At 36.8% G+C, this 16,007-nt stretch overlaps 1 protein-coding gene across 1 annotated transcript in view; it reads right to left on the minus strand.

Annotated features, from left to right (window-relative positions):
- LOC150105437 (telomere-associated protein RIF1-like) overlaps nucleotides 1-16,007 on the minus strand; it is a 396,727-nt gene that overhangs the window by 133,554 nt on the left and 247,166 nt on the right. Inside the window, exon 15 of the mRNA XM_090393961.1 lies at nucleotides 7,925-8,008. Within this exon, the coding sequence (XP_090250087.1) occupies nucleotides 7,925-8,008 (84 nt within the window). The remainder of the gene's footprint in view (nucleotides 1-7,924; nucleotides 8,009-16,007) is intronic.

Raw genomic sequence — 16,007 nt, forward strand, 5'->3', positions numbered from 1 at the left:
TGAATTTGTGTGTGTGTAAGGGGAAAGAAATGACCAGAATGCACATGTAAACACTATTTGCTTACCTGCAGACTAGTGGCCACTATGACCTTGCCATCATTCAAAACATTTCTGGAACTTGTCTTCTGGAATGCTTTTTGTTACTGTCACACATGATGTCAGAAAATCTGCATCTTTCAAGGCAAACTAGCTAGCTGCAGATATGAATCCAGCCATGATATGAATGTTTGTGATTTTTCTTTAGGTGGTAGATGAATTTTATCACCTGGTGTATAACCACCATGTTACTTAGTAAAGGCCTGAAGTGAATTAAAAATGTTTGATGGATTGATTTGTGGTTTACTGGCAAAAGGACAGCAAAGGTCAAAGTGCCAAAAGCAAGGGGTACAGCAGTACAAAAGGCAATAATAAACAGTAATAAAGTGATAAATTAGTAAATAGTACGTTATGTACAAAGAGCAAATTTTAAAAATTTTTAAATTAAGCAGATCAGTATCTACACAAAAATGGAATTCATCATCAATCTGATATCATCTACTTGAGTGTATATGGCTCATCTAGATTAGTAAAAATTTCTCACTCGTGGTCCTCATTCTCTGGACTGCTGGCACTCCATCAGAATATGACAAATGGTGAGCCCTCAGTAAATAACAATGTGAAGGATGACTGATCTACGCAGACACTAGCAAGAACAACTTCCTCTCTTCTGTTTCTACACTGACTAGACTGCAAATGCTTAACTTCAGACTTAATCTCAAGAAATTTGTTTTTCAATGCTTCCTGCTAAGAAGACAACCACTGTGTAATTAGCTTTGACCTTATAAGCTGTGTGAAGTATATATATATATATATATATGGTAATATCAAAAAGTACATAGAACCAAGCACAACCAAACATCAAAATTAAGTGTCTTAATTCTGTACAAAAGGTATAACACCTCACACGGTATATCCTGTGTACAAGCTGCAGCTTATACACATGAGACATGATTATAAAGAACTCCACGAGTCTTTATAAATTACAAATGTTTGGTATGGCGTTTCCTTTATATGCACAACTGCAAGCTGAATGCAAATCTGCTGTATAATTCGGGCAATCAAGTGGGATCTGGTGTAATATAGTAATGTCAGAAAACATAGCAGCACAACCAACAGAGGCCTCAGATCTTGAACAATCAGTATAGATGGACAAAAATAAATCACAATAGGCTGCTCTGAGTGCATTAAACAATTGCAGGTAGACAGATAGAGAAAATGAGCGGTTACAGGATGAAGTGCAAACCTTACATGGAGGAATGCTGTTATGCTTGGCATAGGTAATGTTGTCAACATTCATAACAATAGTTTCCATAATCTCTTGATATGCATAACAAACAGATGTCTGGCAGTCTGAATGTGGGCAATACTGAGCTCCTCAATGCAGAGAAAGATACTAGGCCATACAGACACTTGTTTTCATTTAAGTGATAGAACAGGTTCATCTGCATGAACATCAAGATTTTGAATGAGCAATGTATGAAAAGTGTCAGTAACTATTCATATATGTTGTTTATTTCTTAACGGTATATATTAGAACACAGAAAAATAAGTAAATAATTAATTTATTAACTTATTGCTGATATTTCGCTGGTGATATAACCAGCATCTTCAGAGGACAAAACACAGTTTGTCACAATATGCGAGACTATAACAACATGGTGTAATCAACGGACTAGTTAAACACAAAATTGTAGCAGCAACACAAAGACTAGAGTCCTGATATCTGAAAAAAAAAAAAAAAAAAAAAAAAAAATTGCAGCTATCACATAAGACAGTGCAAAAGAGATTCAAAGGTTTTTTTTTTTTTTTTTTTTTTTTTTTTGCATTTGTCCTTAAGTTGACAAATATGTAAAGCTTTCTGTCAAAGATGAGTCCCAAGAGCTTTGGTGCTAAGTGGGATAATAGTTTGTCCCACTGTTAAATCAGGATCGAGATGAAGAGTATGTTTCTGACAGAAAGGTACGCAGACAGTTTTTTCTGCAGAAAACCTTGCTGCATTCCTTACTGTGGGAAGAAGCTGTTCGGTAATTGAATTCTCTGATAGCAAAGAGCGTCATACTTAAAAGAGAGATAGCCCTAAGGAACACCTTCATGATGATATGGCCAAGATAATGTGATTCCAACACAGACTCAAAAAACTTGGCTAAACAAAAAGTTTTTAATAAAAACAGGAAGGTGTCCCCCTCAGACCAAGATTAAAGAAATCTTTTAATATGCCATATCTCCAGGCTACATCATAAACTCTTTCCATGTCAAAGAACGCTGAACCCAGATGTTCTCGCTTCAAGAAAGGGTCTCTTATACATATTACTGAATGACACCAAATGACCTATGAATGATCGATGTCTTCAAAAGCCACACTCTGTGTTGAAAAGAAGCTGGTTGTTTTCTAAACAAGCCTTGTATTTACCTTTTTTTTTTTTCTCAATATTTTACAAAGACACTGGTCAGAGCAGTGGGTCGACAATTGTTTGCTTGTTAGATTCTTCCAGATTTTGGTATAGCAATGAAAATTTGCTTATGCTAAGCATCTGGAAACTTTTCCTTTAAATATTCTGTTGTATATTAAGAGAAGAAGAGATTTATGGAAGACTGTGGAAGATGTTTTATCATCTCATAATGGATGTCATCAGGACCTACTGCAGACGAAGAGAAGAGCTGTTTTTAGTTACTCCTTAAAGAAAGGCTGATCATATCAATCTAGCACATTGGGAGAAATGTTTACTAGCTGCTGTTTCACTTGTTGCTGTTTCAATGTTAAAAGTTCAGGAGGATAGAAAGATGTTGCTGAAATCCTAGGAGAATTATCTCCCAAAGTTCTTTCGATAGCTTCAGGATCAACAATAACACATCACTGCATTCCAAGGCAAACAGTAGTTCTGTATCTACCTTTAATTTTCCCAATTTTATTTCATACAATTTCTGTATTGGTTGTTTGATTAATCGATTATGTAAATTGGATCTAAGATTGTTTTTTGACACTGATGTCTCACATAATGTGGTTTAACTCAAGCACATTTAAAGACTATTATTTAAAGATCTGATGGGATATCTACGAACCATACCCTATGCTCTGTCTACATCTTTTTTGGCTGCTTGACACTGGATTCCACCATGGTTTTGGATACAGTGGAAAATGAGATGACGTTTTTTCAAAATGCAGCTGTTGCTCTCCAGACAATAAAATCTGTAATATACTTTTCTACTTCATTGACAGGTGCTTGACTGACTGCTTCAAGCATTAAATTTTGCAATATAGGAAAATGTATTCCAGTCAGCCTGATCCATTTTGAACACAGTTCCTGTGAAGAAATAGTGAAATAACAAGAAAATGATCACTTCCATAGATGTTTTCTTTAACATCCCAAATCAGCAGTGGAATGATAACAGGGAAGCAGACTACGATCTACTGCAGAATAGAAGTGGGCAGGTATATGGTAAAAGGTATTGGCTCCGTTAATGAGAAGGGAAGGGTCATGATTGTCAAGCGTTCACACAATGATAAGATGTCATCCATTTGTGTTGGCACTACCCCAAAGAGTGTCCATTGAAGTCACCTATGAAAAGTATGGATAGAAGCAATTGCAATATAAGATTATGAAGTCAATCTCATTTAACTCACAACCTAGTGGTAAATAAATGGAACATACTGTAATATGAAATTCCACAGATGTACAAATTACTCCTGCTTCCATAGTAGTATTAAGTTTGACATGCTGGAAAGGAGTATAATTGCCCACTAGGATAGCTACTCCACAATGAGCTGGACCATCTCCAGTTGTCCTCATGAACAACAGTAAAATGCCTTCAGGTTGGATCCTCACTACGTTTTATGTTTCCTGCAGACAGAAACAGAAAGATTTGCATTTCTCCAGCAGAACCTTCATATCATCAACATTATGGCAAAACCCATAACAGTTCCACTGTAAAAATTTTCCTCTTGTTTTGGCTTTGTAGGCTTGTCTGATTTCCAACATATTGAGGGGTTGCCTTTGTCAGGCTAAATCTATTAATTTAGGGAAGTATGGATGGCCAGTGTCCGCCTCTTCTTCTGGAAAAAACATTACATCTGATGTGTCAGGATCATTTGGCGAGTTTAGTTTAGTTTTGATGGATTTTTTTATGGGGATATCTGGTGGTTTATCTTTTGGCTTTTACTCATCAAATGAAATCATTTTTGGGTGTTTCAGGAGAGAGGTCATAGGTGCTACAACTGATGCACTCTACAGAGAAGCACTTGCAATCATAATGTTCAGGTATGGGAAAATTACCAGATATTAGAATAAACACATAAGTTTGAGTTCCTATTGATATTTTCTTAATCTTAACCTTTTCGGCATAAGACTTCTGGCTAGGTGTGGTGCTTGTGGCCAGCTTCTTCCTTGCAACTTGATATATTTTATTCTTTTTTTATCTTTTGTATTTCTTTTTATCCTTCCACTTCTGACATGCACTGGAATAAACTGGATGATCTCCCTGACATTTAGCTTTCTTTGCAGAGTTTCCTGTAATCAAGATTTGTTATCAAGCTCTTTACTACCATATTGGGAACAGATAGTAGAGCCATGACAGGCAGTTTGGGTCTGCCTATATTTGTGACATATTAAGCATGCTGATGGATTAGGCATGTGCAGTCTAACAGGATATCCTGCTTTTACAGATGCTGGAGGCTTAGGTATATCAAAAGCAAGCACGATGATCCTGTCAGAACAAGGTGACCATATCTACATTTCAAGATGCATAACATACCAGTTCCTCATCTGGAACAGCAAGAAGACTGATAGCAGACTAATTCTGGTCAGGCCATCCAGGACCACCTGACTTTCCAAAGTACTGTAAGACTACCATTCTGATATCACCCTCTAAAAGCGTATAAGGTTTACGAGGTGTTACTAAAATTGATATTCCATCCATTGATGTTGCACTGAGTAATTTTTCTGCATGTTGCTGACATGGTTTTTCCACAAGCACATCACCAGATCTAAGTTGTTGTTTTGTTTAACTGTTCTGGAAGATCCTGATAATCCTTTTAAACCCTTCTGAATAAACAAGAGTGACATTTTCCCTCTTGGCTCTTCCCCCTGTTAAATGGATGATGAGAAAAACTGGTATATCTATACTGTTGTCAGATGACTGGTTTTTTACTCCTGTAATCAAGTGATGTATCTGCAGTATGAGTACCTGGCTGGGACCTTGTGAAACCCTTAAAAATTTGAGGATGAGATTAAATACATGCTCAAAGAATTTTTGCCAGGGTTCCCACCTACCACACAGAGACACGCATGGATGCCCACTCACCAGCAAGAAATGATTGTGTCAGGAGAGGAACACCAGAGCCATCCTGGACCCCTTACTGGTCCCACAACGTCTTGAGTCCCAATCCTGGACAGTGGCATGGGAGACTCACTGCAACACTCTTGACCCTTGTGGGCAAACCCACTAGCGGACTGATTCTGGTCAGGTCATCCAGGACCACCTGACTTTCCAAAGTACTGTAAGACTACAAGGATCCCCCTTTCTGGATGCCCACAGGTCACTGCATGGCCCTACTCCAAAGACCAAACACATGGCAATTTTTAAATTACAAAGTCTGGACTGTGTAAAAAATAAAGTGATGAAAATCCTTAACCCAACCACAGTACTAAAGTACTACAGGTTCAAGACTTTTCACGGATTCTGTACAAGCTAATAAGCTAATTCAAGCCCCTTATATGTGAAAGAAGATTGAATTATATATTGATATTTTCTTAATCTTAACCTTTTCAGCATATAAGACTACTGAGAGAAAAAAAAAAAATGTCACTAAGGCTAGCAGAATGCTCATTAGAGAAAACAAATTACTGTATTTTTCCATGTATAAGACGATACTTTTTTCTAAAATTTTTAGACCAAACATTAGAGGTCGTCTTATATATTGGTGGGGGGAAGGGGGGGTAACCGGTTGAGAGACCTACGGTTGCTGTGGCAAAACTGCTGGTACCTTGTCGCCGCAAACAGGCTTCTGCCTTTTTTAACTCAGTCAATTGATGTCATTAACGGCTGATTCTGAATAAACCAATCGGAACTCTGAAAGCATTCATATGTCTGACACTCGTTGGCGGCGGGGTAAGTTAATGCATTAACAATATTTTGAGCACTGCCCCATAAAAATATCCAAAAATAAAAAACGATTGTCATATTCTGCAAAATTCAAGTTAAAAGTCATCAATTCTATCTTAAAAATATTACCTAATTACTAAATATACTTTGAATATTTAAAAAAAATATGAAATGTGTTCTGTTTTATGCTTAAAATATTAATTTCTTAATTTTGGGTTCAAAAAAGTAGGGTTTGTCTTATACAGAAAAATACGGTAATAAACAATTGGAGGAGCCCAACCAAAGCTCTACAGCTACAATGCTTGCTAAAATAAATTCACTATGACGAACTATCTGCTGTATTTGTAGTTCCTACAAGTTTGCTATAGTGAGTTGACTTCATTTTCAACTTCATCATGAACCATAATCAGCAGCTAAAATTTAAAAACAAATATTCTGATATATACAAGGGTGGTCTGTAAAGTTCTCGGCCTAACAATGAAAAAACGAATTTATAATTTCAAAATTATTTTTATTTTTCAACATAATCTCCCTTAAGACTAATACATTTATTCCAGTGATGCTCCAGTGCCATTATTCCATCCCTGTAATGGTTCTCAATAAGATCTGCAAAACATCCCTCTACAGCTACAATCACCTCTTGATTCAAAGAAAAAGCTGAGAGCGAGGAAACGTTTTAGTTTTGGGAAGAGATAGAAGTCAGAGGGAGCCAAATCTGGGGAATAGGGTGCATATTCCAACAATAATTAGTGCAGATCCCTTAATTTTCCCATTGCCAAAACACCTTTGTGGGCAGATGCATTGTCCCAATGAAAGATGATTTTTTTCTTCTGCAAACCGGATCTTTTCTCAAGAATTTTTTCGTCTAGTCTGGTTAAAGATCGAAATAATATTCCCCGGTAATTGTTTTACCCTTTTCAAGATAATTAATAAACAAAATGCCTTTAGCATCCCAAAACACCAATGCCATGACCTTTCCTGCTGATTGAACCGACTTTGTCTTCTTCTTTGGTGCTGAACAACCAGCTTCTGTCCACCATTTTGACTGCTGTGTAATGGTGAATCCAAGTCTCATCGACACACGAAATCAGTTTATTCTTGTTAAAACACTCCAAGCATTGTTCAGAGATTTTCATGCGAGTGCATTTTTGATCTCTGTGAGCAAGCACGGCAGTCATCTTGCACGAAGCTTTTCATTTGCAATTTTTCATGCAAAATATATCCCACGTTCTTTTGAAATGTCTATAGTCTCAGCAATTTCACGCACTTTGACTCGTCGATCATCCAATACCATATTGTGCACTTGATGAATGATTTCTGGTGTTGTTACACTTTTTGGACGTCCTTCACGTGGATCGTCTTCAAGGGCTGGTAAGGCCATGTTTAAACTCGGCAGCCCATTTCTTAATTGTTGAAAATGAGGGAGAAGGGTGCCCATAAACTTTTATGAACTTCAAATGAATTTCTTTTGGCATTAAACCTTCTTTTACAAAGAATTTTATAACCCACAATACTCAATCAATTTTATCCATTTCAAGGGACACAGACAGCTGTATAAAACAAACTACTTGATAGAATGACTTGCAATTTCACATGGATGTTTATGAGTGATGTACCAACTTGGAAAAACAAAATCTTGCCGATAGTGTTGCCATCTATGGTCAACGCTGAGAACTTTCAGACTACCCTTGTAATTGCATAATATTATATACGAATGCTACAGCACTGTAATACTTATATTCCTGAATATTATTATGCACGAATGTTCCTTTATTGTAATACTTACATTCCTGAAAGTTTTACTGTTAGTGTGAAAATAATGAGAAGACAAAATTCTTTTTGGAAGACCACATATATCATTCAACAATTTCTATAACAAGAAAAGCAATAGTGTAAGGTTTTATTATTCAGACCAAAAATTCATAAAGCAATAGTAAGGTTTTATTATTCAGACCAAAAATTCATAATTTAATTTTAACTCTGGCATAAATTAAACGAGCATGTAAACACAAAATGGAATAAACTCTTACACTTTTGATATCAAAAATGTAATACCGAAATCTATACGAAAAACTAGAATCTATGTAATGCTTACCACTTTTAGCTTTCAAAAAATGCCACCCAACTATGCACACATACAGCCACTGAATTAGAAACTTATTTAATACCATGTTGAATCTTCCTTAGCCCAAATTACAGCACACATGTGCTTTGGCACAGATTTCACAAGGTGTTGAGCTGCATCTACTTCTATAACATACCAGGCATTCACCAGACAGTCTCTAACTGGCTCAAATTGATGTAAGAGGACTCTGCTCTTGGATCTGTTTTTCTAACGTGTCCCATACATTCTCAATGGGGTTCAGATCCAGCTTTGTGTTCACCAGGGAAGATGGTAGAAGCCACAGTCATGCTCGGTGAACCACAGCTGAACAATTCTCATGTGATAAACAGTAACATTGTCATCCATGAAAAAACGTCACCTGCTGGATAAAAATCAACACTGCAGGATAGACGTGATTGGCAACAATGTTCAGATATTCCTTGGAGGACATCCGACCTTCCAGTAATATTATAGAACCCATTCTTTACCAACCAAACATGCCAGTTGTCAATATATGCATATACTGAAGCATAAGGATGATAAGGTGCTATTCAAACATGCTGGACTGGACTGAAATGTCTGTCAAATTTATGAAGTATAGATCTTAGTTGTCGAAGGACATGGACCAAATAGTAGAGTCTACTACTACTACTATTTGGCTTTCATGATGGCTTACAGCATAACCAGGTTCCAGTCTACTGAAGTAAAGCTAACCAAGAAATGTCTATACTTAATCTTCATATTTTAAGCAATTTACATAAAACAAGATATCCTATTTAGAGATAGCAGAACATTTACAAGCAGCCTAATGACAGAGTGCTGCTTGTCTATCTAAGATGAAAACTAACTCTGGACATCTAGAGAAATAATTCACAAGGAGGAAGTATTTATCTTGCTTCGTTTATGGAAGAGGACCAATTACATCAGCTGTAATCTTGTCATAAAGCCATGAGATCACCTTTGTTTATATAACCTGGGTGACAGCCTTCATTCTATGCACTTTCCTACACATGAAGCAATGTAGTTTCACATTCCTTGCAAATCCCAAATCAGAAAATTGATGTATCATTTCTAAAAATGTTATACCAAACTATCCGTAATGGTTGTAGCATGACACACAAACATCCTGACTATAATTTATGTGATACAGGAAGGCCTCATTTTATGCAATGCTTAACTTTAATGCTTTACACACCCCAGAATGATGCTTTCATGATTTGATACATCAAAGCACTTCCATTTTTTTTCTCAATAGCGAGTGATTTTCTGCTTTTTTTTTTTTTAACTGAGGAAGCCATCGAATCAGCTCTAGATTTAGATGACATTTTTATTGTTTCAACAACATTAGTAACACTTTCACTGTTTTAGCAGTCTTTACAGCATACAATTGTGAATACTGCTGCCATGCAACATTTATGCTGTTGTTTATGTTTTGGATTTTTTGCTATTCATTTTGAAATGTTTGTTAATTGGAATCTTTGTAAATACAGGAAACATAAAATAAGACCTTCCTGTACATATGACTACTTGCATTGGGATGTAGTTATATGTATCCTCTTTATACTGTATAGGTAAAAAGCCTAATGTACAGTTCAAAATTCCTCAAAAATAGTCTGATGCTTTCTCTGATGGAATGATAACTATTTACAACTATTCAATGAGTGGCAGAGACTGTACTTCTTTTTACAATTCCATATTTTTTTTTCTCTTCAAATAATGACCCTAACTACATTCTTAAGTCATATATTTCAAGGTAAATTTCTGATGTCCTCATAATTTTCATCCATATCTGATAGTCTAATAATATTTAATTTTACTTCTACTAGATATCCATTTAACAGCTTTATCATTTTATTATTATTATCATGACACCTCCAAGGAGTCCAAGACTCATCGAGGGAGGAGCCCTACTCTACAACTGTCTCCACCACTCAAACCACCAACTACAGTGAACCACTCATCATCTACTCCAATGGCATCTACTGGTCACCAACACCAACTAGTATTTTCACAGACAATCACAAACATCCATGTCCACGATGGGATTCGAACCCACAGGCTGGAGAGCAAATACACTAACCACTCGGCCAACCAGGCCGGCATTATGGTAAACTTCCTCCCTTACCTTTCTCTTGCTAGACAATAAGCACCCTTTCCTTATTTGATGTGTAGTATATGCTAGAGGTGCACATTTCAGACAAATCTCTTCTTTCAGCTTTCATAATTATTTTTCTTTTATAAAATAAATTTCTGGCATTCTTGATATTAAAATAATTTTCATGGCTTATACATGTAACACAAATTATATACAAATTTATTCAAAAACTAATATATTTCATCCAATGTTATGTGGATATTGCCAGGGAGACAGACTATTAACTACATTCAAAACATGAATCATAATAATAATGACTCATCCAATAGTCATAAATCATGGACATGTTAGCTTGTGTCTCAGTTACAGCTGAAGTATATGAAATACACTATTAGAGTCCAAACTGTGGAAAGTTGAGAAGATAAAAATTATTTTAAATACAAACACAAAAAACTTATGAACAATCAGTATAACTGCTTCCCAAAACTTTGATATTGGACGATTTCTCACACTACTGACACTAAGCACAAAGTCCTTTGGAACCTGACAAAACTTCATTTCAGCAAGTTAAAATTCTATAATAAATTTAGTTTAATCCTTTATACAAGTGTGAGCAAACAAAGTTTGCGCCTGAAAATATCTTCAGGCGCAAACTTTGTTTGCTCACACTTGTATAAAGGATTAAACTAAATTTATTGTAGTCTAACCAAGTGAAAAATAAACTTCCAAAGTTAAAATTCTATTGTCTTTTCCTTGAAACATTATGAAATCCTCCTAACCTGAACCGATCACGCTGCATTCCAATATCCAAGTTATGAGAAGTGATCATTATTAATTTTTTTATAAGTTTTTTTAAATTGATAATTAATTTAAATCATTTTTATCGATCAACTTTCTACAAATGTTCCTTTGAACTCTAGTAGTATAATATCGCATACTTCAGCTGCAACCGAGATGAACTAATATACATGATTTATGACTCGTTATTGTGATTAATGTTTTGAATGTGTAGTTAACAGTCTGTCTCCTTGGCGATGATTAACTGATTGACCAATCTGTGGTTTTATGCTGCAAGGATAGCAAGGTCATAATGCACCAGTAAACAGGTTACAGCAATATACAAGGTGGTATTAATAAATAAATAGTTATAAGGAGGTAAATTAGTGAATAATAATAAAATATCCATACAAACTGTGAAATCTCATATTAAAAATATTAATAAATAATTATTTATACACGATATTAATATAGTTATTTATACAAGGTATTAATAAATATTTAGTTATAAGATAAATGAGTAAATAAAACGTACAAGACTTAGTATCTTCTTCTTCTTTCACTATGCCTTATCCCGTGTTAAACGGGGTCGCTGTTCACATCTTTAATCTTCTTCTTCCAGATTCTCCAGTCTAGGGCAGCTTCCCGACTCCATCCTTTCTCCCTAAGATCCTCTGCCACCTTATCCTCCATATGAGTTTGGGCCTGCCTCTTTTCCTTCTTCCCTTCACCTCCATACGCTCCACTCGTTTACCAACATACTCCTCACTCCTTCTCTCTACATGACCGAACCACCTCAGCCTGCTTTCTTGTACCTTCTTACCGATCGGTCCCACCTTGATCGTTCCTCTGATGTAGTCATTCCTTATCTTGTCCTTCTTTGTCACACCACTCATCCATCTCAACACCCTATCTTCCTCTCCTGTGCCTTTGTTATAGGCCACGTCTCTGCGCTGTGGAGCATTGCTTGCCTCACCACCATCTTATATAGCTTTCCTTTCATCTTACAACTCATTCTCTTCTCGCACAGGACCCTGCTCATCTTCCTCCAGTTCATCCAGCCGCATATTATTCAGTGCTGTATTTCCTCATCCAGGTCACCATTCCTCTCGACGACTGACCCAAGGTACTTGAATTTCTTCCCTGAAGTTAACCTTTCACCCTGGAGTCTAATGATCATATCCTTGTCACTCCCCGTTGACATATATTCGGTCTTTACCCAATTAATTTTCATACCTCTCTCTCCACTCTTCCAGAGTCTTTTCAAGCTTCTCTTGGGATGATTCGCAGAGAACAATATCGGCAAACATCATGCTTCCTGGCAGCTCCTTCTTGACGTCCTCAACTAGTACATCCATGACCAGATCAAAGAGGCAGGGGCTCAGAGTTGATCCCTGATGGAGCCCTACGACAATGGGGAAACCCCCCCCCCCCCTCTGTCATGCCGACACTAGACCTGACCCGAGTTTTCGCTCCCTCATACATCTCCTTCACCAACCTGACGTACTTTTCGGACACCCCCCCCCTTCTTTCTCATACACCTCCATACCTCCTGTCTGGCCACTCTGTCGTACGCCTTTTCCAGGTATATAAACACCATATGTAGCTCTGCCTGCATCTCCCTATATTTTTCCATCAATCGCCTTAGCGCAAATATTTCTTCTGTTGTCCCACTTCCTGGCATAAATCCAAACTGCTCCTCACCAATTTTTGTTTCCTACCGTATTTCTGAATTAATTTATTCAGAATTCACAATTAATTAAGGCTGAATAATTCTTTGTAAAAATTTATTCAATTCTGTCCAAGTCTGATAGCATCCACCTAAGTGTACAGGACTCAGCCAGATAAGTAAAAAAGTCATTCCTCTCTCATGTGAAGTGCCAGCACTGCATCAGAATATGACTAATCGTGAGATGAGTGATCCATTTCTTGCACATCGATGGTTCATTAGCACTCATTAAATAAGAATGTGTAAGATGACTGACATGTGTAGAGCCTAACAAGAACAATTTCCTCTCTTCTGTTCCTATACTGACTAGACTGCCCATGCTTAATTTCAGGCTTAACATTATGCAATTTGTTTGTCAGTGCTTCCTCTCAAGAGCATTGCTTGGACAATTAACTTTGATTTTATAACCTGTGTGTAGTCAGTATATGGGGCTGTCAAAAAAGTATAAGCCGATCTAGCAGCTGCATCTGTGATGTAACTTCCCTTAATTCCAATGTTGTAGGGAAACCAACATAACCGAACATCAAAACTAAGCATCTTTATTTTGTACGAAAGTTGTAACACTTCACCAAGCACTGGATGTGAGTCACACAATGGATAAGAGATAGCCTGTAAAAAAACTGAAAGAATTTGTATAAATTATACACTTTTGGTAGATGTTTTCTTTTATATGCATAAGCACGAGCTGAATGGCATGCAACTCAGCTGAATAATTAATGCAATCGAGTGGCATCTGTTTGAAGATAGTAATGTTAGGAAGCACAGCTAACAGAGATCTCTAATCTTGAACCATCAGTATAGAGGTGCACGAAATCAAAGAGGACTGCTCTGTGTGCGATGAACAATTGAAAGCAGACAAATTATGATGTATGAGACTTCTGTAGTTGATAAAGTGAGACACTGCAGGGTGGGGGTGCAAGACTGCTATGAAAGAATGTTGTTTTGTTTGGTCCAGGTAAAGTTGTCAACATTCATGCCAATAGCTTCCATAGCTTCTTTAATGAGCATACCAAAAGGATGAATGGCAGTCTGATGTGTGATATTAGACTTCCCAAAATAAAGAAAACGGACTAGTGCACAAAGGATGATCTGGAAGGGACTTTACTTTTCAGGCATAATTAAGAGAAATGTTTTTGTCTGAATGACAGAGGTGGTTCATATGATTTAACATGAAGACTTTGAATGGGTGATGTGTGAAAAGCACCAGACGCTATTCAGATATCCTGATAACAGATAGGGTCCAACCACCAGAGTGTGCTCTCCCTTCAACAACTGTAAACCTCGGATCCTTAATCAAGCTTTGAACATACAAGTGCATGATAAATGCAGAGAAATGAACATTAATCGGCACCTCATTCTGCAGAGGATAGAGTGAGAAGAATATTCAATATATTCAATATCAAATATGGGGGTGTGCTTAAGGATCAAAGCTGTATAACTGGGAAGAGACCTCCACATCGCCTTTAAAGGAATGTGGAGAACCGAGCAGGGCTTCTGAATTAATATCCAATCCTCACCTTCTCGTGATGCACCCTGTTAGGTATCTACCTGGATAGGCTGGCAATTTGGGTTTTAGCTGACCAAATTGTATTTTTATTGGCTTAAACCAAAATATAAAAAGGATGGTACAACATAACAGAATTTCATGCTGGCTGGGGAGTCGCCCAGTTAAACAAGGACCCTTTTTGTTTTTGCCAAGGAACCAGGGCAAACAGCAAAAAGTCAGCTACTGGAACAAATCTTAAAACACACCCCAACATCACCAGAGTTCAAGATCAGTACCATCAACATAAGAAGACTAAATGGCAAAGAAATGAAGCTAGCTGAGGAATCAGATAAGTACCGGTTGGACCCTATCTGTTAGTTTCAGAGGGTGACTGAAACAGAAAAGACAAAATCTGGCAAGATTTTTCTGAGCAATAAATACAAAATATTATATTCAGGCAATGACAATCAGGGAAAAGAAGGTGTGGCTAAAGTATTGAACACAAATTAGAAGGCTAATCTTGAATGGCAAGCAATATTAGAGTGATGTGGGCAAATACCATAATGGGGAATTGGACAATGAGATTTATTGCCTATCCCACAAAAGGTTTTGCTAAGGCAGAAGTGAAGGAATTTTTTTGAGGCTTTATAGAAAGCAACTGACACAATGTAAAAGGAAAAGTTGGTCCTTGTTGGGGACCTAAATAGCAGAGTAAGAAATGATTATCAGACATACAAAAATATGTTGGGAAAATTTGGAGAAAAGAGCAAAGCTAATAATAATGGCAAATACCTGTTGGATTTCTGCTCAGGAGATGGACTGGTTATTACTAACACCATGTTCCAACATAAAAATGTGCACACATCTACATGGAGAGAAGAGGCAAGGAATAAGAAAATTCTTGTTGACTATGTCATTGTTGATAGTGATGTTTTCTGACTGGTGCAGGACACTAGTGTACAGAGGATTTGAAATTGGAAGTGATCACCATTTAGTCATGAGCAGGATAAAATTGAATTTCATGCTGAAAAGAAGAACATGTAAGAAATTTATAAAGTGAATGAAAGTTGAGCAGCATGTAAACTGTAAACTAAATACAAACATTATACAAGAAAAAATTAAAGAGTTTGAGAACAGGAAACCAAAACTTGGAGAGTCGGTGGCAAATCAACATTAATTGATTTAGCGAGAGAGGCATGTGATGAGGTTTTCTGCAAGGATAGCAAAATCAGAACTCCATGGTGGACACAGGATGTTAAAGAGGCAGTGAAGGAAAAGAAGAAAGCATATCAAAAGTTCCTGGCAAGTAAGTCAGCTTGTGCTCTTAGAGAATACAGAGACAAATGTAAGAAAGATAAACACTATGTAAAACTAGCTAACCAAAAGTCATAGGAAAACTTTGTTAAGAACATAGAAAACAAATATCAAGAAGATGGCAAAATATTCTGGAGGCTGTTCAAAAACCTCGGAAATGGAGGAAAGAGTGCTGTAAAAGGAATTAGAGATGTAAAGGTGACATAAAAACTGGTGAAAAAGATATCCTTGATGTATGGAGTAATTACTTCAAAAAACTGCTAAATGAAACAAGCAGTGATGACAGCACAGTATTAAAAAAAATACTCAACAGACATGCAATCGGGAATACATATCCATACATGAAGTAGAAAAAGCCATCAAA

The sequence above is a fragment of the Typopeltis vanoorti genome, chromosome 6 (genome assembly GCF_054136105.1).
Source record: "Typopeltis vanoorti isolate ZY-2024b chromosome 6, IOZ_Tvanoo_1.0, whole genome shotgun sequence".
Taxonomy (NCBI): Eukaryota; Metazoa; Arthropoda; class Arachnida; order Uropygi; family Thelyphonidae; genus Typopeltis; species Typopeltis vanoorti.